Raw genomic sequence first — 26,875 nt, 5'->3', positions numbered from 1 at the left:
TATTTCTCCTAGTCTCTCTGTATTAAGAGCAGGTGGCACAGTGTGACAGCCCTCTCCAGGCCTTCGGCTGTGTGAGCTCAGGGGGCACACACGTGGGGGCCTGAGTCTGCAACCAGCATTTCTTGTGTAATCAAAACTGGCTGATTTCAAAAGCATTGACCTCCTGTTGTTGGCATTGAAGGACTTAACGGCTCTGAAAATTGAGTCACTTCTTTGAGTACTGGTTGTAAGTGCCATCCAGGTTTTAAGCATGATTTTGCATCCTCAGCACTGTCATTTACCAGTCCCTTAAACAAGTAGTATTACCCACTCAGACTTCAAATTGTAGCTGAAGAAGATATTCAACTCATTCAGTAGAAAGCACTAGTGGAAAATATTACTGTGGGGATGTTTTTAACTGTATCCAGTTTGCATACTTGTGTTTTTATAAGGAAACCATTTAAACATTTTACAAAAATCCTTTGCTGGTGTGGTTGAGACTATTAAATTGTGCGGTGTTAAACAGCAACTTATTGTAAATTTAATGATTTGGTTTTTTGTACTCTATTCTCTTTTTAATCAAAACAAAACAACTTCCAGCTTTTGCTGCAAATCCAAACCCAAATTGACATAACCATTATGCAGTGAAGCTGTGGAGGTACTCAGTTGTCATTTTGTCATCTTTGGATAGATTTATGTAAAAGCTCAATTGAAAGCCTGGATGTACAGGAATGTATGTGTTCTCTATGTAGGTAGCTTGCTGGAAGCCTTTGCTTTATTCTTTAATATTTATATGGACCAGTGATCATGGGAAGTGAATCATATTCATTGGAGATCCTTCCTAAACAAAGCACCTTGGTCAAGACCATGCTTTTACGGAATGGGTATTTAATATCCTTTGCTCTGAGAATTCACTTTTCCTGTAAAATAAGTAGTTTCTCTTCCCTCTGTGTTCTAAAATTTACTGTGCAGGTCATACATTCCTGAAGTTAATGGACTGATTGCTCTAGATACCAAAATATATAAACAGTGTCAAAAGGGAAACTCCCGAAGTCCCCACGCCTTCCTCCTGTGGTGTGTGTTGAAAGAATCAAGGGCAGAACATTCTGGGCTGATTTGTTCTCTGGATGCACGCTCAGATCATGCACCATTTGACTTTCTATGTGATATATATACACTTCTAGACAAGGGAGTAGGAGCTGCCTTGGCTTCCTCATGAGTTATGTGAAGAGTTTGCAGGTAATGTTAGCTATTGGTTCTTAAGAAAATGTAGAACTTCTGAGACTCTGCGTCAGATTGTAGGCCCTTAAACCATTTGGTGAGCCCTGTGAAATGTAGAGTTAAAAATTAATGATGAAATAGAAGCAGTTGCCTTGGTGACTAACTGAAAGAGCATCTATGCCTTGAATAGTGAGCTTTAGTGTATGTGCTGTCCTGACTGTTGAAATCTCACAGTTCAATAGCATGATAAGTGAATAACTGGTAAATAAATTGATCTACAGTTGTACAAATACTGTTGATTGTCACAATCATCAATAGTGACAATTCCAGTATAATTTAAGAATACTTGAGCTATTTTTAGTGGGTTGACCAAAGCAGAGTCAAGGATAGGTGGTACAGCTCTCAGCAACTCCTGGACACGAGGTGTGTTTGCCTTCAGTGGAGTCACTGGCCAACTTTCTGTAGTCCCTGGATCCACTCGAGTCACTGTTTCCAGTGTCACTGCTTGCTCAGCTCTCTGCCTTTCCATATGCTTAACAGATAATATTACTGGACTTTGAATTGGGGGTGGTTTAAACTACATGAATCTGAATTTTAGTCTCTAATATTTTTAATATTTGTGCATTATATCTAAACTTACATATGTATGGATATATTTTTATTATATAAATAAATATTTGTAATACTTTTTGTATCTTGACTAATCTCAAGAAACTTCATGAATTATGAGAAGGGTTTCTATAAATAAGAGGATCATTAACATTTGCACATTATTTAATAGTATTTATGTGTCATTCATAGTTGTGGCAATACCTGGTGCTTATGACAAGCAGTGTCCTCCATTTCCAGAATAATTGGTCTTATAATAATTCTGAAAATTTTAACTTGAATATAATCCCGTGCCATCTACCTGATTTCAGCTAGTGTAAACTTTGTATAGATAAGATTCAGGCATTTCAAAAGTTTTAAAAAAACTATTAACTGATACTGAGCATTTGAGTCTTATTAATTTCCTTAATTTTACCTGAATATTTCTACTTCGCTTATTTCAAGACACAATTATGACATACTTTTTTATCATTATATGTGTCATTATAACAAAGTGCGTTAAATCTGTCATATCTACACTTCCATTGCAAAGAAATTGAACTAAATCTTTTAAGCAATTCTGCAGCCAAATGCACATTTCAAGATCCTGGCTTGGGAATCCAGCAGTAAACTAAGAAATAGCAGATAAAGGTTTGAAAAATACGAATTTTACATTTCTCTGTTATTGTCTGCAAAAGATTTTTAAAAGAAATTAAATAAAATTATCCTCCATCTTTTAAATTTTTGGGCCATTACAAAATGCAGGAATGTACAGGACAGGGTAACAGCTTTCCTGGTTTGTTGTTTTCCTGCCAAGGTTTAGCAGCTTTCCCCATGGTTAGTATAGCCATCCAAGCAACTAATCCTATATCTATAAACTGCAATGTCAAAGGATTAAAGTGTGCCTGGGAACCCAGGTCAAATCTGCTTTAGATCACAACAGTTTGGGTTCAGCTCCTAGCTGAAATATCACGAAACTACCATGTAATTTAGTAAAAGTTTTGCATTCCTGTACTTCAGCTGCTGGTTGCCTTTAATAAAAAGAGGCCCAGGATTGATTTCCCTGAGAAGGTATTTTTCTTTGTCTCAAACCAAAGTAGTATCAGCTGGAAAGCAGAAGGATTTCTTAAAATAGTTCTATATTTTATATAAATAACTCTTTCAAAGTCTGCTTTTAAAATTTTGTGAGTAGAAGTTTCTGATGATGGATGAATGACACAGAGGTTTCCCTGCCCTTTGTCCTTCTGGCTGAGCACAGTGACTTAAGGGACAGGGGCTAATGGTGATAAGTTCCTGTCTGGCACAGCCGGTGTGTCTCCTCTGGGACTTCTCCTCCTTTCCAGGTGCCCCAGAGTGACACCTCCAGGTGTGAGGCTCTGCAAGAACAATAACCAGAACAATGGCTCACCTGGCTTGGAGGTGTTGCTGAGGTTGTCAGTCTACAACCTGCTTCCATAAAAACTGCTTCCATGAAAAAAAAAAGATGAGTCATTTTCATAGGAGACTGCTGAAAGGAACAGAAGGACCCACTTATGGAAGCCTGCTGCCTCCCTGAGCTGGGTTAAAGATGGGGAGAGAAGGCTTCCCATCTTCCTACCCTGCTACAGCTCTTGGATTACCCGTTATTGAATCTTGAGGTAGACAGCAGTGAAATTGCAACAAGGAGCCCAAGGATAATCAAGAGACACTTCAGGACCTTGGGACAACTGGTTAAAGAATCAAAAGTGCAGATAGTATTCTCTGTCCTTTTAGCTGCAGGGAATGATGAGGGAAGAAACAGGAAGAGCCAGCAGATCAATACCTGACTCTGACCAGCTGTTCTCTGAGTATCCAGACATGGACAGTGAGCAGAATGAAGCCCCCATAATCTGAGGGGAAATGGTTGGTGACCAGCTACACAGCGCCAGACACATGATTGTCAGTGGCCAGCAGGACAAGGGCAGTGATTGTCACCCTGTACTGGGCCATGCCTCGAGTGCTGTGTTCAGTTTTGGGCCCCTCATGACAAGAAAGACATTGAAGTGCTGGAACGTGTCCAGAGAAGGACAAGAGAGCTGGGAAGGGCTCTGGAGCACAAGACTGATGAGGAGCAGCTGAAGGAGATGAGTGGAGAAAAGAAGTTTCAGGGGGACCATGTTGCTCTACAACTACCTGAAAGAAGGTTGTAGCCAGGTGGGGATCAGTCTCTTCTTCCAAGGAACAAGCGATAAGACAAGAGGAAACAGCTTGAAGTTCTGCTGGGGAGGTTTAGATTGGATATTAGGAAACTTTCCTTCACATAAAGGGTTATCAATCACTGAATAGGCTCCCCAAGGGAAGTGGTTGATGCACCATCCCTGGAGGTATTTAAGTGATGTGTAGATGTGGCACTTGGGAACGTGGTTTATTTCTGAATGTGGCAGTGCTAGGTTAACAGTTGGACTCAGTGATCTTAAAGACCTTCTTCAACCTAAAGAATTCTGTGGTTTTATTATATTTCATGAGTGTTTGCTGTTGTTCTGTCACAATGCCCAGATTTTGTAAACATCTCTTGGTGGCATTCCCTGTCTTCCATTGGAGGGCTGCTGGAACCAGGAGTGCTGTGCCCAGGTGTTGTGACATACATAAGCTGCGTCTCATGTGGGAGTGAAGAAAATTATCATTAAATATATTTTACAAAAATAATAATCTAATCTGCACAACATGTAGAGTGATATGCACTAAGCAGATGTGTAACATTTATTCATATTGAGTCACCAAGAAAGCCCAGCTGTTTATACCTTATTATCTGACAATGCAATATCCAGATCCTCTTACATTTTTTTATTGATACTTCTATTAGGTAGGGCTGTGTCTCTTTGAGGGGTATTCCTATATGAGTGCAATATATTTTTACTTCCAGAAAAAAGTTGCAGTTTTTCTTTTAGAATATTTGCTTGATATCAGCATTGAAAGATAACTAAGAGTAGGTGTTTTTAACTCACTTTTGATTAGTATGGATGGGTGTGATTTTAATTAATTTCTTTGTATTTTAAGGCTAGTGTATTATTATAACATAAACTAACTACCACCTTCAGAATCTCTATATCGTTATGACATATAAAAAGCAATATTTTATGCCAGCATACGCACTGTAGTGAAGAGGCTGTGTGCTTTTTGTTCTGACCAAGTTTACCTGTTTTGAGCTGCAAATTGAAAACCATGTGTGTTGTCACAGCAGTTGTAATTTGTTTGGTTGGTTTACTTAGAGAAAATAGTTTACCAGGTGAAATGAAGAGCAGTATACTTTTCCTGACGTAAAGAGCCCGCCGGGATGGAGTGGAGGGCTCCTGCCTGCTGCCCTCTGCTGGGGTTCCTCCTGCTGGTGCTTCCCGGTTCCAAATCATCTCCAAAGACCGCTCACCTCTTGAGTTCTTCTCTGTCCTAGCATAAAACACAATTTCGTGACCCTGTACTGATTTGCTTCATGTTTTAAAAAAACTGAACCTATGCACAGCGCACAGCCTGAGGGGCAGTGTGTGCCTGGCAGCTCAGTCCCGTTGCTCTGGAGCTCCTGCAAGGTGGCGTGTGCCAGGCTGGGCTGTGTGCCGTGCCCTTGCTGACCGTGGTTTCTGTGTCCCGGCAGGTGCTGCGCTCCGTGCTGCTGTTCCCCACCATCGAGCGCATGGCTCAGTCCCCGCAGGGGAAGCTCATGACCCCGCTGCTGTGCAAGCTCCGCTACGCCCTGTACATGCCCGTGTACCTGCTCTCCTTCCTCCCCGAGGGACTCAAGGCCTCCCTGGTGAGGTTTGCGCTGCGGGGCATGAAGACCTGTGACGAGTCTTCAATAACAACCTCCATAAATCTCTTCAGTGTCGACTGCATTGGTGAGCACCTTTTCTGTGTTAAACCATCTTTTGTATTTTTCTCGCTTAGTAAATGTTGGGGTAGTTTTTTAATATTAAAGGATGAGTTTTGAAGAATAACAGGTCTGGTCTTCTCTAAAATTAAGACCATGGGTGCAGGAAAGTCTCATATGAATAAATTTAAAAAAAAATCAAGGGCAAAACAACAAAATATTTTCCCAAAGAATATATATTTCTTAAGCAAACTGACCTATACTACTGAATTGATTTCTAGTGTGATTAAAACACTCTTTTTATAGTCTGCTTTATGTGACTTATGTCTGCCGTGTTTTGCATTTCATTCATATTGGATGGTGAATGTAAATCAGTAATCAGTTTCACAAAGAGTTCTTTGCATCTGTTTTTCTTAAGCTGTTTTAGCCAGCTGTATAGACTCTGTAATCTGAATTGGAATATTGGTAAATTCAGAAAAGGACCTTCAGCCTACAAAGACACATAGAACTTACTTTATGCACTCAATTTCAACACTCTTGTGGGCATAAAAAGAAAGATTAACGTTCCTCCAGTGCATTTTGTACATAAATTTTGCACATTCTAGCAAGAGAAACAACTTTCAGAAGCAGAATAATTTCAGATAAATTATGTGAAGTTTAGAATGAAAACCAGAACATGAATTGTGCTATACTCCAGGTATTTTGGTAAGTTAACAGTTTAAAACAATTTGGAATGGAATTGACATGCTAACGCAGTAATAATAGCAAGAAGGAAGTTTTGATTGCATTAATAGTAGTAAAAACACATTCCTACATTTCCAGTTGGGCTCTGTCTTCTATCAGTTAAATTTTACTTACTAATCATCCAAACAGATGTGCCAGAGTAACTTGGATTGCAGTGAGGGGCTGTACCTTCCATGGGTCTGTGGGTGTGCTGCTCTCTGTGGGAGGCTCAGTGTAGGATTGTACACAGAACAAGAGCAGGATGGGCAGTGGGGTTTGTCCTGCCAGCCTGGACAGCCCCACTTCTGTTGCACAAACTGGACATGATGACAGTCACTCCCAGTGCCTGTCAAAATCAGGCTCCTGGTTGATAATACACGTTTTTGAGTGAATTCCTATGGTTTGTTGCTTGAGTTCCTGTTAATTGAAGTCAGTTTCCTGGTGACCAAGGAGAAGGCAAGCATGCAGTCATACCTACCCGAGGTGTTCAAGTGTCTTCCTTTGATAGTTTTGTCTCAGAAAAAGGTATGTGGAGGTCAGTGAGGTCACAGCTCCACAAGCCAGGAATCCTTCTCTGGTCCCCACAGATAAACTTTTACCTCTAAAAAACAGGTTATACACAGCCAGGGTTGTATTGGAAATGGTCCTTGGCCTGTGTTAACCTCCAAAAAAACATGACCAGCTATTGTTTGTATGTGTTGTTTGGCCCAGACCACAGCAGCCACAGGAATAGTTTAACAGAATGGATTGTGTGTGCTGCTGTTGGAGGCTGACCCTCTGAGCTCTTTAGTCCTCAGGTGAATGAGCCTGGTTGATGTGGGCCTGTCAGCCTGTTGTGATTTCCTGTGTGTACCAGTGTCTGACCTGTATCCTAGCTGTAAGGTAAATTGAGTCACGAAACCAGGCTGAAGGCTTTTCACTCATAGGATGTGTTCTCTGCCTATGCTCATTTTGTTCCCTGAATTAATTCTACCAGAATGAAAACCCCTGGGAGCCAATGTCTTGTAAAACTTGCATAAATAGGCCTTATTGATGCAACTAGTTCCTTTGGGCTTGTGATAGCATCTCTCTCAAGCAGAATTCCCCTTTGGTTTGCATCTTTGGAAACTGATGATGTTTTACAGCCCAGTGACTCAGGACCACATGCATGGATTAATAATCTTTGAGCGTCCGGATATTGCCTGTTAACCTTCTCTTTTATTGTTTGAGGACAATAGAAAATGTTACAATTCAGCAAAAATTTGCTAAATCTAGCACAACGACTGAGTCTGTCTTATGAGACTGCTCATCTGTGAATTGCTGAAGCCTCTGAATTTGTGGTAGATGCTTTTCTGAACATTTCCTTTCCCCTTAATAAATTGCTAGATATGGTTCAGAAATGTTCAGCAAATGAAGTTGTTTATTCTCTCCAGGAAGGTTGCATGTCAACTCATTAAAAATATACATATTGCCTTTGGCATGTACCTCTGTTGCATTACTGTAATTGTAATAAAAGCTGTGATTAAGGGCAGAAAAGATGGTAAAAGTTTCCTTAAATCAAATACGTCCGTTAAAACAAACCAACCTGCCAGGGATTTGTTACCACATCCAAAGCTTAGTCACAACAATGTTTTCTCTCTTCTGAAAGGAAATGAGATTTAAAAACTTAATTAGAGCAGAACTCTAAGACCAAGTGCTTCTCCCATTGACACGGAGTGAAAAGCTCCATTCAGTTGTTGCACCAACAGGCCCTTGGCTGAAAGAATCAGTGAAGGAAGAATTACATTACCTACATGTCCCATGTTCCAAATTATATTTGTTCCTGCTTCTTATCCAAACACATCTTTCTGTTGTCCTAACTTCATAGTTGATGATATATAGAAGCCCCAGTTACACAGCAGGAGGAACTGTGATGACACTGTCCAGAAAGGGGACGTAATAGAATGTCTTGTCCTGAAGAGGAAACAGTACAGGAGAAGAGACAACAGGATATGTAAAGAAGATGAATTGTAAGGATGGATGGGAACATACGGTGCATAAATAATAAAGGACCCATAAGAAATAAGCAAAAGGGGCTGAAGGGACTTTGCTTACTTGGATTGACTTCTAGAAAAGATATCTTAGGGGAGAAAAAGCATTACAATGAACAAACAGCCATTTGGGTACTTGTATTTATGAACTTAGGAGATGAATAGACAGAAATATTGAACATTAGTGACCCTGACTTATCTGAAACATTGTCACTCTGTTTATTCAGGCTAGCAAAACAAGGCTATCCCTGTCTAGCACAGTGGTGGTGGTTCTACAAATCATGTACAGTCCTGCAGTGCTGGAATACTTTGGCACTCCCGTGCCTGAAATTTATAAACATTTCTTCGGTGACAGATGCCAGTAGCAGACTTACAGTGACAGTAAACCATTCTATCTACATGGAACAGGATTTATTGTCCAGCCGTTTGACTGGCAAACTTCCTCCATTTGTTTCTGTAAAATTTCCACAAAAGCACAGACATTACATAATGGGTAAACACTGCACAGCTTTTTTGAGAGGCGGGCTCACGGGTCAGAGGTTAATGTCTGGATGACAGGGAAGATACAGATAAGCACAATAGCAAGAAAAACCTCCAACTGGCCCAAATGAGGTGGGTCCTTTGTGATCTTGAACCTGTGACTTCCCTGGAGGAATCTCCCTGTTTGTTTAACCTGGTCGGGGAGCAGGGGAGCACTGCAGCCTGGGGCAGGGGGAGGTCTGCTTTGTACTGTTGGAGCAGGTTGGGAAGGAAGGGACTCAGAAGCCTGAAACAAGGCTTTCACATTCATTTAGACTGTCACATGAGTAAAAGCTGGAAACGAGATGCCTAGTTAATTTAAGCATCCAACAGAAGTTGTAAAACAAAGAATTAAGATAAAACTCCAGAGTTGCGATTCAAATTTTATCTTGTTCCAAATGTGGAGACATTCAGATTTCATGTGGAGTGTTTACATTTCCCTTGTTTTACAGAGAAAAAAGGGGCCATGGCAGTTTCAGGCACTCCACAGGGCTGTATAGGAAGTGAGTCCCAGCTGAGGTACTGAGGCTTGTCTCCCAGCAGTAGCTGCTTCTCCCTGTCAGATGTACAGAATGACAAAATTAAATCCCTGAGGTGCCAGAGAGAAAAGGTTTTATTGTGGGATAAATTTTTCTCAACTATCAAATGGCATCTGGGAGATAAATTTGCATCAAAGCCAGTGAAATGGAAGCTTCCAGTTGCTATGAAAATGGAACAGAAGCTTTTACATTGAGTCGAGTTATTTTAAAAGTTTATCTCCAGGAAGCCAACTGAGAGATTGCATTCTGGGTTTGAATTATCCCAGCCTCAGGAGTTATCATGGCTTGAGATCTGTTTCTATTCCAATTCTTTTTATTTATCAGAGAAATTTTAAATGTGACATTTTGGGTGGTCTTCATCTGATCACATCATGCTGTCTGAATAGCTGGCATTAAAGCAGGAAAGGTGAATCACACCCTGCAATGACTGATGCATTTTACTGATCACAGAGGGACTCTCTCTAATAGAAACCAAAAACAGAGGAGATAAATGCCACTCAGAATCTACTGACTGTTCTTTTTGCTTCAGGTATCAGAAGACAATGTGTTCCAAATTTTCTATGTGGCTTTTACCCTTGCTGCTAGGACAGTCAGATATTCCATACTTTGGCTGCATTAGAATTTACAGCTGCTGATTTCTAGTGAGTCCCCTGTTGTTTGTTTCCTGCCTTCTTTGAAAACTCATTTTACATTTTCACTTCAATTTCCTGACAAGTAAGATGGGAAATTTTTTTGGAGTTCTTTTTCTGGGACTGAAGTGCTGTGTAAATACCCATCTAACCAAAATACTTTGAGTAAGGACAGTGCGTTGTGTTGTGTTTGTGGAACTGAGTAGCACCTCCACCTATTCAGCTTGTGTTTTTCAGAGATAAAAAACAGTGCCTAAGTTATTAAGTATGTGCTTGATAAAAATCTTCACATGAAGTGGTGAAATAAGAGGTTTTGCCCCTGAAAAAATATTTTAAAAAGCTGTATAATTGTACAGCTAAAATGTAGTTTCATTTTCTCCCTTACTTTGCTCTTTAAATTAAAATGAAACAGAAGGTATGATGAGCAGATGTGAATTTAGCACAGAAGGCATAGTTCTTTTTTTATTTTTTTTTAATCAGAAAAATATCTATCATTTTTTATTATTTTAAATCAGAAGAGCTTAGCCTTCCATGCTGAATGGAACCCGTCCATTGAGGCCATGCACAGCCAAGGGGGATATGCACATTATATACTCATCTAGGTTTTATTATTTCAAATGCTGTACCAGCAAGTTTAAAAAAGAACCCAGTGTTCAAGACAAGGGATGAGCTATTGGCCAGTGTCACATAGCTGGTCAGCTGCAGAAGTGTACATAGACCTGCATCCCAAGGCAGCAGCTGATCTACTGAACCTGCCTAGCCACTAGTTTAACCTAAATGTGTGTGTATATATGTGTGTATATACACATATATATATGTATGTTAGTCATGAGCAGCTTCCCCAAACCACAGGCCAGACAGGCTGGTGCATGCAGTGCATTTTAAAATAGAGACAGAAACTGACACTACAAAGGATTTCAGGTAGCACCTTGCAATCTCACACCTACATTTTTCATAGTGGGTAAGAGAATAAAAGCTTTCCCTACACTCTGGGCCCTGGGTAACTGACTGTGCAGATCTTTGAACCCAGACCAGGACATTTTTAAGTCGGTTTTCCAGGCTGATGGAAATGCAAGCCCGGTAGTAAAAAGTGATTGCTTTGTTTCTTCTGATGAATGCATGTTTTAGATAACTTCTGGCTACAATGCAGAAACCATTTCAAGGATGTTTTATATTTAAATATGTATAGAATTTCAGGCATGATGGATAGCCAGACAAAATTTCATGGTGAACAGAAATTACTGACATGGTACATAAATTCCATCTACATAAACTAAACCATGTTACATCTGTGCAGTTTAGTGCAGTATATCACAGGTGGGCAAAAACAGTGGAGCCCAGCAGGTCTCCTCTCTTCCTATGTGCATTCTTTGATGCTCAGTGGGACAGAAAGAAGTCAAAAATGATATAGCAGATAGTCTCTCCCTTTCATAACATCTGATTAATTAGGCTTTAAAAGAAGTCTGTCCTGAAATCAGGTAACTCTACAGCTGTCTCCTGCAAGATGTTTTTCACCTCTCTGAATTTGCTGGGCCAGAAGGCTGCTTTAGGTAGCCCAGCAGCCTGACCCAGTGTGCAAAATCCTCTGGCCCTGCTGTGTTTCTCAGCAGCCTCCTGTGTGCTGTCACAGTTGAGTCCTATCCACTTCTGACATTTTAAGTGATGATTGTAATATGTATTTCTGCAAAGTGTTTAAGAGTGTGTTTCCTTACCTGTGGAAACACAGTAATATTTTATCACTTGCTTCGCAGGAAAAGGGGCCAAAGAATAACAGTCTTTAATATTTTCATGTTTCCTTTGCTACTGTTTATTTTCCTGTGTGATGCCTGACTAAAATGTTTGTTTAATGTAGTCGGACAACTCACCTTACCAAGGCAGCACTTAAGCTGATGGAAAAACCTCACATCTGCTCTATTCTTTCTATGAGTGAATAAACTTTTCCTTATTTCAGAGTAGGATGTTCATATTAAATTACTGGAGGAAGGCAATGACTTTTATGTATTTATAGTCCTATTTATTTATTGAAGTCAATCTGCTTCATAATTTACCCCATTTCCAAAAGAAAGAAAGATGTTTAATGAGGACTTTTATTACTTGCAAAAGCTTCTACTTTCCTGTGAAAACCTTATGAAAATAATGGTAATAATGTGGAAATTTCTCATTTAGTCTATTTCTGTTAATTATTCCTCTTTTTCTTCTTGGGGAAAACCCAACATGAAAAACTCCCATCATAAATATTACTCATAAGGCGTGAATGTTTTGATAGTGGAGCTGCTGATCATTTCCATGAAATGTGAGGTAGAGTTGGGATTTGGTTGGGGAAGGGGAGATTGTTTATTCACCCTTGGTGAGGTTTCATCCCCAGGGAGACAATTTACGCCCACAAATTTGCCGTGAGTCTAACGATGTGTTGCAAATGACATGAAAAAGGAAGAGGTAACATCAACAAAGCAGAAAGGATGTTGAAAATAAGTATATGCCAGTCAAGTGCTCCCAGCTACAGTTGCTTTGTGTTAAACTATGCCAGACAGTCATCTGCAAATTGGCATTTTATTTTTCCTGGGCCAGTACAACCCCCCCCCCCGAATTCATGAGCCTTCTGCAGTAGGCTCATGCCTTTTGACTCAGAGGTGTCTGCTGAAACTCCCCCAAGGAATATCTGAAATAGAACTCCTGGCTCTGTCATAACGTGTGTTTACTGGTTAGAAGTTTAGCTTGATTCATCAAACTCCTTCATCATGCAGTACCAGCAAAGCACTTAAACACATGCAAAATCCATACCCATGGGTAAACTCTAGACATTTGTGTCTTGGAATAATTAATTGATAATTAATGCAGTACCTGTTATTCCATGTAGCTGAAGGAGACACTGGTTTGCATGTAATTCCTGTGCTCAGCTAAAACAATATGGCAATCCACTTTGCTGCTGCTTCTTGTCATGAAGATGTCCACCAGCACTCAATAATTCTTTAATATGACAATATTGATAAGGAGAAAATTCCTACAGAATCTTCATGGATCTGGGAAGGAAATACTGGCTTTTCTTAAGCAAATGCAGTGGCACAAGAGATTGCTTGCTGCTTAGTTCAAAGGTCAGGTCTGTTTAAAATGAGCTTTAAAATTAGTGGATTATGTTTATGAAGTATAAAGTGGTATAAAGTTAACCTTTCATATGAATCAAGGCCACTCCAGTTAAAAGAAGGTTCACCTTTCTCAAAAGACAGGTAGTCCAGATGTTGAATTTCATTAGGCTTCCTCAAGAAAGAATCAGTGCCAGGTCCCAGTCCAGAAGGGCACTTAAACTGAGCCCTGTCTAGCAAAGCAGGGTAATCCCACAGAGCTCAGGCAGGAATCCCAGGGTGGAGATGCTGAATTGCTGCAGACAGTGCCCATCCTGGCCATTCCCTTTGGACTGAGCATCACCTACAGCAGACCCTTCTGTGCCCCTCTTGCAGGCTAAGAGCAGACACTTCCCATGACCAAAGTTTGGACGCTGGCAGAAATCCCAGCATCACAGCCATCTGCCACGGTATGAGAGCTTTAGCTGGAGATGAATTTTTCTACCTAAGGGACTGTTCTGTCATTTGAAGATGGGAGTTGTTCCAAAGTAACTTCGAGCAGGATTAAGCCCGTGGACATTTCAGTTTTCCATCACACACACCACTTCATCTGCACATGCTTCATCACACAAAGTAAATGAGTGTTTTTCACACTCCCCAACAAAGCATCTATTGTTTGTAAAGCACCTGGGTATAATTGTTGAATATTTTTTATTTTTGCCTTTAGCCTCTACTCTGCTTTCTCAAGCACAGCTGACTGATTTTCTTGTATACTTCTGATCTTCCTGCAACTGTAGTACCAAGCAGATTTGAGAAGCCCATCCGTAACAATTGCAGCTGTTTCTGCCTATTCATGTCCATCATAGTTATACATTAACTGCTATGTTTGCATTCTAAATTCAACTGTAAACTTAAGCAGACCCCAAAGTCAATGTTTATATCTTGTAAACTTCTAAACATCAACATTTTATCTAATGTGTCTGTGCATGTGTGGAAGCACATGTTCCTGCATTAGTCATCCTTGATACAAAGCAGTTCCTTCTGTTTGATGTTTTAAACAATAAGTTATACGATATTTCCAAGATTGCTGTTGGCAATAATTACCGGTAGAAAATATGTTTTCCCCGTAGGAAATTACAGTGTTGTTTGGTATTATTAGTTCTTACCACTGTTTTCTGACTCCTTCAGATGAATGACAGAGATTGCTTCCTCAAGAGCAAAGGATAAATTGGAAATGAAACTTAATATTACACTTCACTGAAGAACCTTACAGTCAGGCAATTTACCAGGAAAAAAATGTGATCAGATAGTAGTATATTTCTTGAGGTAAACTTATTTTCAAAAATTTAGTCAACTCTTTGCAGGTCATTTTGATACAAATGTAGCATTTATTCTTTACTTTGCAATTTAAGCAACTTTGCTTTAGAGGAGTTTTCATAGAGCTGTATTGCAGCATATCGAAGTACAGATGAACTCTGCAGCACATGAAAATAAGAGACTCACAGTTTGTTTTGGAAAGGACCTTAAAGATTATCCAGTTCCAACCCCCCTCGCCAAGGCTAGGGACACCTTCTGCTAGAAAAGGCTGCTCAAAGCCCCATGCTGCCTGTACTTGAACACTTCCAGGGATGGGACACCCACAGCTTCCTTGGGCAGCCCTTTCCAGTGTCTCACCACCCTCACAGTAAAGAACCTGTTCCTGATATCTAATCTAAATTTTCTCTCTGTCAATTTAAAACCATTCTGTCTTGTCCTGCCACTCCATGCCCTTGTAAAGTCCCTCTCAGTTCTCTTATAGCTCAGTTAGATATTGGAAAGTGCCATAAGGTCTCCCAGATCCTTTTCTTCCCCTGTCTGAACAGTCCCAACTCTCTCAGCTTATCTTCATAGGAGAGTCTTCTGCAATAATCATCCCATTGAAGTCAACTTATTTTATTCTTGTAGCCTCTGCTTGTTGTCCCTTAGAAGGACAAGCAAAACTCTGTGGGCATATCTGCAACTCGATGTTCAGCAGTAACACATTTAAAAAGAAACTGTAAAGTCTGTGGAGCAGAAATGATATTTTTCCTGATAGCCTAAGTAGCCTCTGAGATGCTGAAGCTAACTTGACTGGGACCTTTAGCTCTCCCATGTGGTATAACTCTTTCTTAAGTGCAAAAAAAAATCTAATCAGGCACTTGGGACTCTTTCCTTCGGCTGCAATTACTGGCAAATCATCAATTTAATTTTATATTGTCCAATTTACCTGTACAGTGGTCAGGAGTAAAAATTTAAAGCTGTCATTTTGCATATTTAAAAATATTTCTGAAGCATTTTATGATAATGGATTATTGTGAAATTATCCTGCTACAGGGCAGATTTGCTAAGGGAGGCATCAGTGAAATGTTCTGGGAGAAAGAGACTAAGAATTTGTGGAAGTTTTCTGGAAGTCTCTTGTGTGACAGAAGAGAGCATCACTTTCAGGCTTTTTCATGTCTGTACTGCCAGTACCTGACAAAAGATGTCCCCAGTCTCTGCTGTGGTCCTTAGCCAACACAAACAAGAGTCTGAAGTAATAGCAGTAATAGAAATTAAATGGCAAATGGTGAAATAGCAGATTCATTCTGTGAGAAAATTTGACAGTAAATGATAGTTTTTTAAGACAGAGCATCAGAAGTGTCCTGGGAAGCTGCAGTGTCAATATGGGAAAGAAAGATATATGGAAACAAACTGTAGAGAGTGAGAGACTAATGACAGGGTAATGAGATTGCTTGTTTTTCAAAGGGCATGAGACTTTGCTATTACAACCACTGAATATTTTCAAGTATGCATAGAGGTTGGAGCACTTTCAATCAGACCAGTGTTATGGGAGCTTTGGCTTCCTTAGCCATGAAAAGGTGATTAAAATTGAGACATTTAGTAAAGGAGGCTTGATGATGAATTCAAGAGAAAAGATAAAAAAACCCTCTGTATCACTATGAGCAAATCTGTGCTCATGAATGATCTGAAATGATGGTGGAGAAAGAAAATCATGAGAGACAATAGGGCTACTGGAAGGTGGTAGATGTGGCAGGTGATGTGCAGGTGATGAAAATTTTTAAAGTATAGGAAGTCAAATAGCATTGCAAACCTTTAAAAAACATTAAAATTTTTAGTTAATTGTCTTAACAGGCACAGGTGAGAGAACTGACAGCTGGAATATCAGTATGAAGGGACCTAACACTCTTGGGAAAGAAGAACAGGGAGAAAGGAGGAGGATGGATGGGCTTGTCTTTGCATCCACATATTAAAGACAAGAGACCTGTTGAATATTATGTCCACCAGAGCATGACAGATGGATTCAATGGACTTCTAAGAAAATTTGGAGCTATCTGAAGTGCAGTATGTAATGTGCTTGATGGTTATAGAGGAGGGAATCCACCACAGAGACTCTTTAGCTACTTCTCACAGTGCATTGCTGTACATATATATATGTATATCTATATAAAATTTATATGTAATAGAGCAGAGAAAGCAATTGGCAGAGAATATATGGCAGTTTGATACAGAGCATTTGAAGACAAGAGGCAGATTGGCTACATATTTTCACAAAAGGGTAACACCTGTGCTAGAACAGAAATACTTAACACATTTACAACATAGAGCTCTATTCATTCACTAATCCCCTTAAAATCCTGCCATAGTCAGTGGAGAAATAGGTAACATTTGTCTAATCTATCAAGGTCAGTACTTAAGGATGAGATGAACCATGTACTTTCATCTGACTGTGAAGAAAGAAAAATTAAGCTTTAGATACCCACATTTAATCAGGTGAATCCTATGATGATCTATTTTAGGTATAAAATAGAGATGTTTAGACTGAACAGGCACCAACTGAAGAACATAGAAAAAGTTTTCAAGTAAAGGGCAGTAATTTAACTTACGTGTCTGTGATAGATGAGGTAATATATAATGGAGTACATTGCAACAAAAGTGATTCAGAATAGATTTTAGTTAATGATATGAGCAGAATTCTAAGTGGGATTTCCTATGAAGATAATGAAACTTTCATCATGTGTGCTTCCTAATGGATGCAAATCTGCTGAAAATAATATATTATCATTGATTCACCTTAAGAAAAAAAGACCAATGGACATCCCTTCCAGCCCTGTAATGTCATGCACACTGATTAAATAGACAAGAGTAGCATCAAGAATTTCAGAACCCTTAATAAGGGACAGTTTACCATAGAAGAACCAAGTAAAAACAGGTGAACAGATGCAACATAGAATGATTGAGGAAACCCAAATATAGGTAAAACATGTCTAATGCAAGGCATTAGTTAAAAACAAAACTGAAAGTTCATAAAATGTGGTCTGATTGAATGTCCAAATGAATCTACATTCTGCAGAGTGAACAGAGGATACAGAAATGTTATGAAAGGACCTGCAAAGATAGATAGGTTACCTCTAGAAATCAGCTGAGTATAGGACTTATGGTAGCACTGGAGTATGATCATCCATGCTGCTAAATTGTTAATGAATTCTGGAATGGTTTTATGGTTTTAATTGTCCAATTAGCATTCTCCAGTATTCAGGCTCAGTTGAGTTAGCACTGCCATGCATAGTCCCCATAAGCAGTTTGAGTAGGGGAAGAATCTAATTCTGTGGAAACAAGCCATTCTATTCCACTTGGCCTCAGAGCCTCAGAATAGTTCCTGGCTCCATTTCATACACTCTTGTGCAGATACAGCCTTTATTTGTACCTGCAAAAGCAACAACAGCTTGATTGTTGAAAACAGACTGTGGAAGTTTGACTTCACAATTGTCAAAGCAGAAGCTGAGAGGGTGCATTTTGTGTTGGCAGAAGGGTCAGATTAACTAAGAAAGGCTTTTTAGAAAGCTGTTGATCAGTGAAGAGACAAAGGACTATCAAAAGCAAGCCAATGTGGAAATACGTGCTTTACAGCCTGGCATTTATGGAACAATTGAGTGGATTTTTCTTTAACTAGTGAGTATTTGATGAAGGTACAATGAAAGGCACCATCATTTTCCAAACCATCAAGCCATGTCTGGGAGAACTGTACTATGAACTGGGTTTAAGAACAAACCTATAAGTCTCTAATGTCAGAGAAGGGCAAACTAATTAAGAGCTTTGCTCAGACTTTTATGTAAGAAATTTGGAATAACTAGGTGAATTGTACCCACTCTTCATTTTTTTATATTGAGTCTAGTAGAACTGATGTTCAGTATACTTGTCATAATACAATACTAAACAAGAAGGTTGTATTTTTAAGAGATAGTGACAAATATTGCTGAAAAATTAGTTCAAAATTGGATGAATGTAAACACCATCATACTGAGATATGCTATTGACTTACACAGGAAATAATAGCTGGAAATGAGGTCCAAAGTCCATCTTGCCTGGTCTCTTATTTCCAACAATAGTCAGAACAAAATGCTTCCAAGAAATGGGGAAAAACTCTGCACTAGAAAATCTGCCAGTTAGTAAAGGCATTGTTCCTTGAAGTAAAGGCTTAAAGACCTGAGGCTTTTGTGGTTACAGTATGTAGCTCTAAATCATAGTTTGTTAAGAGAATTATAAATATTTCATGACTTTCAATGTCTTTGTTCTCTCTTGCTAATTTCTTGGCCCTGAGAGGTTCTAAATGCAATGGATTGTATCTTATGTGGTGTAAAATCACTTTCCTTTCACATGTTGTTCTACTTCTTAATATTCCTTTATATTAAAAATTATTTGCAAAGTTTTTTTTTAATATCTCAAGAGTTCTCTTCTGGGCCTGGTTGCACTTCAGGTTTGTGGCTTTAATCAATAGTGAGCTATCTTTCATTAAAAGACAGCCTTAAACACAAGGGAGGACAGAGACCAGCTGCAAAGTGTCGTTTTACTGAAGAATAATTGAAATAACTGAGTGACATTCAACCTGGAAAAATAAAGCTAATGCAATACATAAGTTGTTTTTTTTTAAAGTATGTAAAGCATAGGTTCTCTATAGATAGGGAACACAATCGAAGGAGCCAGAAGTAGTGGGTGGTGAGTGTGTCCAGGAAAACTTGTGCTGCAGAGTCTCAGGATACCCTACAGAAGTACTGAGAATACCTGCAGCCTCCACTACAGTCACAAGGGGATCACTGATCTCTTACAAACCCCTCCAGTTCTAGCCAAAGAAAGTTTATTTGTTTCTTGGTGAAAAAAATGCACCATCTTAGTTTGTGTGACCTTCACAAAACAGTGTAAGGTGTCTCTCCACTCTATTCTTCTGATTGAGGGGTTGGTTGATCTGAGCAGGGGCACAGATTTGCGTTTGAGAAGCATCATGAAGGCAGGGCCATGGTCTTCTTTTCCTCTGAATTTGTCCACTCTAGAAACTGTTACAGTATGTTCTTCCAAGGCTGATGCTGCTGAAACGGTACTATCTGGACCTTGAAGTAAAAATTTGGCTTTGTGTTTCTCCCTGTATCCATTCCAGAGCATAACTCCTACTAACTTATAAAATAAAACAATATTTTGATGTGTAGGACTTAATAAATTTACACCTACAGCCACAATCTTGTTGATAGAGTCAATATAATCTAAAGCCAGCAGCAGTAGGGAAATGAAGTGAGCTCGGGTAACCCTTTGTAGTCTTATGTTTGTCTGATGAACAAGCTATTAAAGAATGTGTGTGTGCATCCATTAAATTGTCTAGATTGGGGCTATCTTCACAACCACTCATTTTTGTTGGAAAAGGAAATATTTTGATGATTTCCTGAAAATCATTGGCCAATGAAGTTGAAAAAGGGGGTTTTTTCTTTTGTTATTGTCCCTTGTTTCATTAGTATGACATCTCTTTCTATCTATTTTTTCTATCATAGTAAATTTATTTCCTTAGCTCAGCAAAGAATACTGTATCATTTTTATGTAATTAATATACAGGTTACAGAGCAAACCCACCCAGAATGAGCTCTAGTCACAACACTATGACACAGAGCTATTTTAAAATTAATTAAGGGCATGTATATCTCTGAAAGTTTATCAGGATGAAGTCAGAAATACATAGCCTTTTGTATTTTATGGATATGTGCACCATAAGTAATTTTTTTCAAGAGTTCTTTCCATAAAGACACAGTTCCAGATCATCTTGAATTACCTCGGATAACATAGTGTGGCCCCTCAGTTTTTAGTGTGAGTTTATGATTACTTTAGCCCTAGTCTAATCCTTTTCTTGCAAATAAGCAGGCAAATCTTCTTTGGATATTCAATAATCAAGCAAGAATTTCAAAGACTTTCAGTCCAAGTACAGGAAATCTCTGTATTGCTTCAAGAATCAAGGATAAGGTTTATCTGTCCTGAGTTAGAAATGTGTTTCTTCCCTGAAATTTATACAACTTCCCGAGTTCTAGCATAGATATCTTAATACCCAGAGAGTCAATGGACAAGAAATTAGTTTAGATTATTGTTCTAAAACTTTAGAAAACAGTACTAATAATGCTAGGCATGCATTTCTTAAAAGCCAGGAAATTTTCTATTTCACACATGGTTTGCTTGGCTACACTGTGGCTGTATCAATGTGTTTGAAGTTTAGCTCAATAGATACAGGTATCCATCTAACAACTGCCTGCTTGAATTGGTGATTAAGTAACCCGAAGCACTGAAAAGCTTGATTGATTTCAGTCATTATTGTTCGTGAAAACTAATAATTTAGCTGAAGGATATTAAGTCCTTGCTGTGACACTTTGGGTTAAAGAGCTACCAATGATGTAAAGCACTCTATTCTTTTCTGGATCCTTGATTTGAGTCCAATCAAGGTTCCTCTATCACAAAACCCCTGCAAATAAATCAAACACATTTTGGCACAGTTTGTCGTCTCTGCTTTGCAAATGTATGAGACTGAGCTGACACTGATCCTTAATCACCTTTAATCCATGGAGGAGGAATGATCCTACCAGGGCAGGAAAAAGGTCACTGGCAGGATCATGGGGAGAAGCTAAGTTGGCAGTAAATTTCGTAAGCCTGACCTGGGAATAAATGAGGAGCTTCCATTTTCAAGGTAATTTGTGTATATAAAAGATCTGCATATTAAAAGTTACAGCATTTAAAGAAGGTATTTATGTATTAAAACACAATAAACCTGGTATTTGTCTGTTAAGCTTTGATTCACTTTTAAATTCTAAGGCCTAATTGTTTATGATCGCTAACTAACAGTAGCTTTTTTTGTTCTTAAATCTTGGTGACCTGGTTATGAATTACAAGGGCTATCAGCAACTTGAGGTCGAGTAAAACATAATAAAAACACGTTGGGGTTCTACAGCTGTCACCAGGTACTTTGGCCAGTTTCTGTAGGTTTGCAACCATTTTTTTTTGCTTGTTTTGTGAGAAATAAACCCACATGAAGGAATATTTACAAAGGCTATGATACTAGAAAAAACCATGTTGTAAGCTTAATTTTCTGTGCTTTGGATTATCCCACTGACTCAGGCTGACTCATCATGCATCAGTCCAGTATATGCAAAAGTAGATTTGCATATACAAATTTGAAGGAATGGGATTATACCATGAAATTTAAGAACAAAGCCCACTCAAATTTGCTTTAGACTGTTAAACCAGATCAACATATTGAATAAGCAAAAAGATGTTTACAACAAAAGCTAAAGAGCTTCTATATGTTTTTTTCCTGGAAATCCTTGGCTGTTTCAAAGCCACATTATTAGGAGCCTGTTTCCTAGATAGAAATTGAGAGTGCAGGGGCACTGGACTTTTACCTTCCAGACAAAGGATAAGAAAAAATAATTTGTATTCCTTTCTTCCGAAATCTTTTCAGGAGAGAACTGCAGTTTATGTACACTCAGTGGCTAGAGAGATAGCTTCATAAGTTACATCCTTGCAAGACTGGATTTAGGATTTCACTCCAGCCTTGAGTAGTAAAGTGCTTCCTTGCCCGGTAAAGTGCTTCCAAGCCACTGTGAATGTCTGTGACTGGAGTTGTGGAGCACTCACACTCATGTCTGTGAGAATGTCCTCCATCATTTCAGGTTCTGAATATCCAAGTTACCAAAAGTAACTTGTAAGTGGTGTTCATCTCATTTACACATCCCATCGTAGCTGTGCTGTGGTTCTTCAGACACGGAATGTTCTCATGGTTTATCACTGATGAAGACCCTCCTTCAGCAGGGGGGAACTGACTGCTTTTGGGAGGAAGCTCTAAAAGTGCACAACTTCTCACAGCACTCAGGTGACCACTGCATAAACCTTCATTTTATGGCAGGATCAGCTTCTTTCAGTTGAACTAAATATCAGAGACTGATGGAAGGTACAGACATTTCAAACTACAGGACAGTTCTCATCCTTTAGATATTCACTTCAAACATTCCTGCTAAAAGCAGAGAAGCAGCACATAACATGCAGAAGTGTGTGGGTGCAGTATTAAGTCCTCCAAGCCAACATCCTTTGATGTTGGCTTCACTGAGCCAGTTCAGAGAAAGATTTTAAGTTCAACAAGCACAGTTTTCTCACAGAGGCATGTTTTGACTTCAGGTACTTACAGACTAACCCTTGGCTCTATTTTTGAGGTTTTCTTCATTGGATAGCTGTGAAGATTTTGTCGCTTGATCAGTGTAAAACGCAACGTTCAAGGTAGTGGTGAGCAATTCTAAGGGAACATGATGAATTTTTCTCTGTAAATTTCATTATTGAGAAAGAAATCTATTTTTTATGAATTAATAATTAATAATAGGACTAAAGGACTAATTGATAGACATTTTTACACAGTGTTTTCAATTGCACGTATTTTTAAGAGAGTCTACAAAACACATTTCATTGTCATAACAGCCTGAAGCATGTTTTTAAAATGAGAAAACTAAGACATAGAGATTTTGTAATTTGCACAGCGTCTCAGAGGATTTCAGTGATAGTTCAGAAAAATTCCAGACCTCTTGACCTTTCATTCCACAGTCTTATCTTTCACATGTAATGATTTTTCAGAATACTAATTTGTCTTCTTTTACCTTTACTGAACCCCTGATATTTCTCTCTTTGGTGAGTAGTGAGAGATGGTGGTGGATGGCAAACAGATTGAAGCTACACACTCACCCTGTCCATCCTGGACAGTGAGGTCACAGCTCCAGCAGAGCTTCCACACAGCTCATTAAGTGCATTCCCTATGTTTGCATTTTGAGTCCTGCAGTTTGCTGGATGTGCTTTATTTTGTGCAGTGACTGGTTCTGCAGGTTTGGGTGAAGCAGCTTCACACAGAAGTTCAGCATGTGGGCTCTACATTGCATCTTATAGCCTACTTGAAATCATGACAATAAAACCCAATAAATATTTTTCTTGGTAATGATTCTGGGAGTCTCTGGAGATTTCCTGCTAAACCAAGCATTGGAACAGGTTGGAAATCTTTCCAGAGACTGTAACACCAGGTAGCCAACACTGACACGGTGATCTCACAGGACAACCTTCCTCTTCAAACCTAGTGAAAGATTTCAGAGCCCATTCATTTTTAAAGTATCAGCTTCTGGTTGTGCCCAGTTCACAACCTGATTTTCAGAGCTGCTGGAAAGCTCAAAGTCCTTGAGAGCCCTTTGAGATGACTTTCTAATTGCACACAAAAAAGTAAGTTCTGAGTTATTTTCTTAGGAAAAGCCGCTTGGTATTCATGAAATAAGGAAACAGAACAAGTTTTTTTGAAAAGGAAAGAACTAAATATTCAAAAAATGCCAAGGTTAGCAGAGTATAGCATTAGGAAATAGCAGAGAGATTTCTCCCTGAACTTGTGACTTAGCTTTTGAGAAAAATAGCTTTTCTGAAGAAGCCCAGATTGACATTCCATAGCAGCAAGAGAGAAGGTTACTGTTCCTGCTTTATAATGGTATATATTTAAATATAGCTTTCCACAAACATTAAACATCTTACAGTAATGTGGATTAGAGGGAAGAAGTGGATTTAGGACATTTTGACCTTAATAAAAATGTTCACAGTGTCTCCCATTATTTTCTTCTAACAAAGTTTGGGAAATATGACATACCTGAAACACCTACTAGACAGATGTATGACTGCCTGGAAAATGGGATTCAGGAAGAATTTTTTGAAACTGGAAAGATGTATCTAGTAGGGTTTTGTAACAGTCTTATCTTCATTCCTTTAGTATGCAGTAGCTGTTAGGGATGTGACCAGTGGAATACAGTGTGTGTGTTTGCTGAGGTTACAGAAAGCACCATGCTAGAATATGCTGCAGATGTGCTGGAGAGGGACAGGATCAAAGTGACCTTCACAAGCTCAGAGAAGTGCTGGGGTACAAGGAGAGGAGAATGCTCTCATTCCTTTAAAGAGCCAAATTCTTCTGTGCATAAATTTCTTCCAAGGACAGTATAGTACTGGTTAAGGAATAGTTCCGTAAGGAAATAGTGTGGGAATATTGTGGGTCACAAGTTCATGTGGGTTCATGTTGTAAAATGAGGCATGACTCTCATACAAGGGCTGAAAGAGGTGCAGCTCTGCTGTTAAAGAGAGAGACACACTGGCATGAGCTGAAATTCTTCATCAGTAAAATTCAAGACAGAGATGAGCCACTGGACATATCCACAGGAAATCAAGAAAGAATAGTAGCAGATGTAGAGAATGGTACCTAAAAGGTGAGGTTGATGTAAGTATAAGGTGTCTGGTCTTTGTAGAGATTTGTCCTAAAATTAATTGTACTAGCTATGTTTACAATTAGAGGAGCTCAGGGCAACACACTTAAAGTAAATGCGTCAAGTATGTGTGTGGATCAGTTTCCTGTGGCAGCAAGGTTCATAATTAATTGCATATGACATTAAAAAGTATTTCCTTTTATTGTTTTGTATTTAAATGTGTTGTACTCTAAGAGAGGGAAAACCAGTGTGTCATGAAGTGTCACAAACGTGATGGCAACAGATCTTTAATTGTACTTCTTTGATTGTTTTCCCCCCCAGTCTCAGTTTTGCAGTGTCCCTCAGGGGCTGTGGCTGTCAGCATACAGAATGCACAGTTCTTCAGGTGTGGTCACATGGTGTGATTTCTGTAGTGGTACTGCAGAATTCGTTATCATCCTCCTCCTACTATTTATGAAACTTGGAATATGGTCTGATTGGACTTTTGAGTTAATGTGAATAGTGAAAACCAGTCATCTTGGGGATCTCTGGATTCCAATTACATTCTTTGCGTTGATTTATAAGCTTGTAATGGAAAAAGAATACTCTGTTTTTTTCTGCATGTATCTTGATTTCTTTAATTTGAACTTCATTAGTGCATTGATTTTTTTCTCTCTTCTCATTGTATCTCTCACATTCTCTCTGCCTGTTCCTCACAAACTGACTAACATTGCATCCTGTGTAAATGCTGTCAATAAAGTACTTATCCATTTACCAGATCATTAAGAAATAAGGTACCCATTTGTTTTAATATCGAGCTGGACTAGAAGCTTAGGCCAGGATTCATTCCACCTCAGTTTAGGAATTTAATTCAGATTAAGGTCTAAAGGTTTTATCACTGAAAGTAGAGTCATCTTGAGAAGTGATTTAATCCGTAGCAGAACTGATCAATTTGCCAGGTGTGTTCAGTGATTATTTGGAGATTTTAAAACAAAATTTCAAAATGTATTATTTTATTATTATTTATTTAAATTTTATTATTATAAATTTATTATTTTTAAAATTGTGATGAATCTAGACCTTCTTTATTGTTATGAAGACCAGATTATCTAAGCCTGTTTTTTAAATTTGCTTCCAAACTCCTTATCTACAGCCTTCATTTTACAGGTGTTTAATTCCAGCCAAAGTTTGTTGTGTCATATAGGAGAGAGTATTTAAATTACCTGTAATTTTGTAATCTGGTTATGCATACTGAAGAATTTAAAGTAAAGATAAAGTAAAATCCTATTTTTCTTCGTAAAATTAGTAGCAATTAGATGGTATTTTCTGCTCCCAAAGCCATACGACAGGATGATTCTTGTGTAGAAATATTGTTATTAACTCAGCAATTCTCTGTTTAGAGTTCTTTCAAACCCTTAAATATACCTTTTAGCCCTGATGTACTCTGTGTTCTCTCTCCACCATTGCTACTTCTCAATATCTCACTACTCAAAGAGAAATTGTTATTGCCAGAAAAAGACTATAGAGAGCAGAAACCTAGAAACCTCCTGAATGTATTGAACAAGAAAGTTGGACGCCATAAAGGAAAGTCATTTATCTTCCAAACAGCATCATTATCTTCTTTAGCCTGTACAAATTCTGTTGTAGGCCTCTTGTTTCTGATAAACCTAAGGAATATTTTATTGTTTATTTTTAAATCCTTTAATGTTTGTTCTTGGAAACCTACTTCTGCTCTTTGCAATTTCCTCTTACTTAACGCCTGCTGAAGTTTAAGTTCCTGTTTATTGGTTTCCCTAGGATCATGTTTCCAAAATTTGAGGGATTCCTGTTTGGTTGAAATAGACTCTTGAACCTTGCTGTTCATCCGGTTTAGCTTAATCCTGCCTTCCTGGTACCCTTTCTTGTACAGTGCCCAAACCTTCAGAGACATTTCCTTTTGAAGTACTGCCCTTATTGCCTTTGCTGTCTTACAGTTTTACTTTTAGTATCTCTGACTAATCTCAGTTTATTAGGTGTGTGAATTCCACTTCAATTCTTATTATTTACTGAAAAAACCACACAAGCCACCCAGAACTATGAGCAGACCACAGAACAGGAGGCAGGACAGAGGAACCAGGAAGGTGGGAGAAGGGGAGCAGGCAGTACTTACTGTTCCACTGTATGACCAAACTGGGGGTGGAGAGCTGCCTGCAGTCCCAGTAGTGTTGAATCTGTCAGGTTCTGCACTG

The 26,875-nt window shown here is 38.8% G+C and overlaps 1 protein-coding gene across 2 annotated transcripts in view; it reads left to right on the top strand.

Annotated features, from left to right (window-relative positions):
* LDAH (lipid droplet associated hydrolase) overlaps positions 1 to 26,875 on the top strand; it is a 112,763-nt gene that overhangs the window by 67,188 nt on the left and 18,700 nt on the right. For both annotated transcript variants that reach the window (XM_088162464.1, XM_014894920.2), the window contains exon 5: positions 5,393 to 5,633. In XM_088162464.1, the coding sequence (XP_088018590.1) occupies positions 5,393 to 5,633 (241 nt within the window). The remainder of the gene's footprint in view (positions 1 to 5,392; positions 5,634 to 26,875) is intronic.

Source organism: Sturnus vulgaris, chromosome 3 (assembly GCF_052056855.1).
Source record: "Sturnus vulgaris isolate bStuVul1 chromosome 3, bStuVul1.hap1, whole genome shotgun sequence".
Lineage (NCBI taxonomy): Eukaryota > Metazoa > Chordata > Aves > Passeriformes > Sturnidae > Sturnus > Sturnus vulgaris.
Note: the sequence above shows the minus strand (reverse complement) of the source record. Positions and strands in the feature narration are given on the sequence as shown.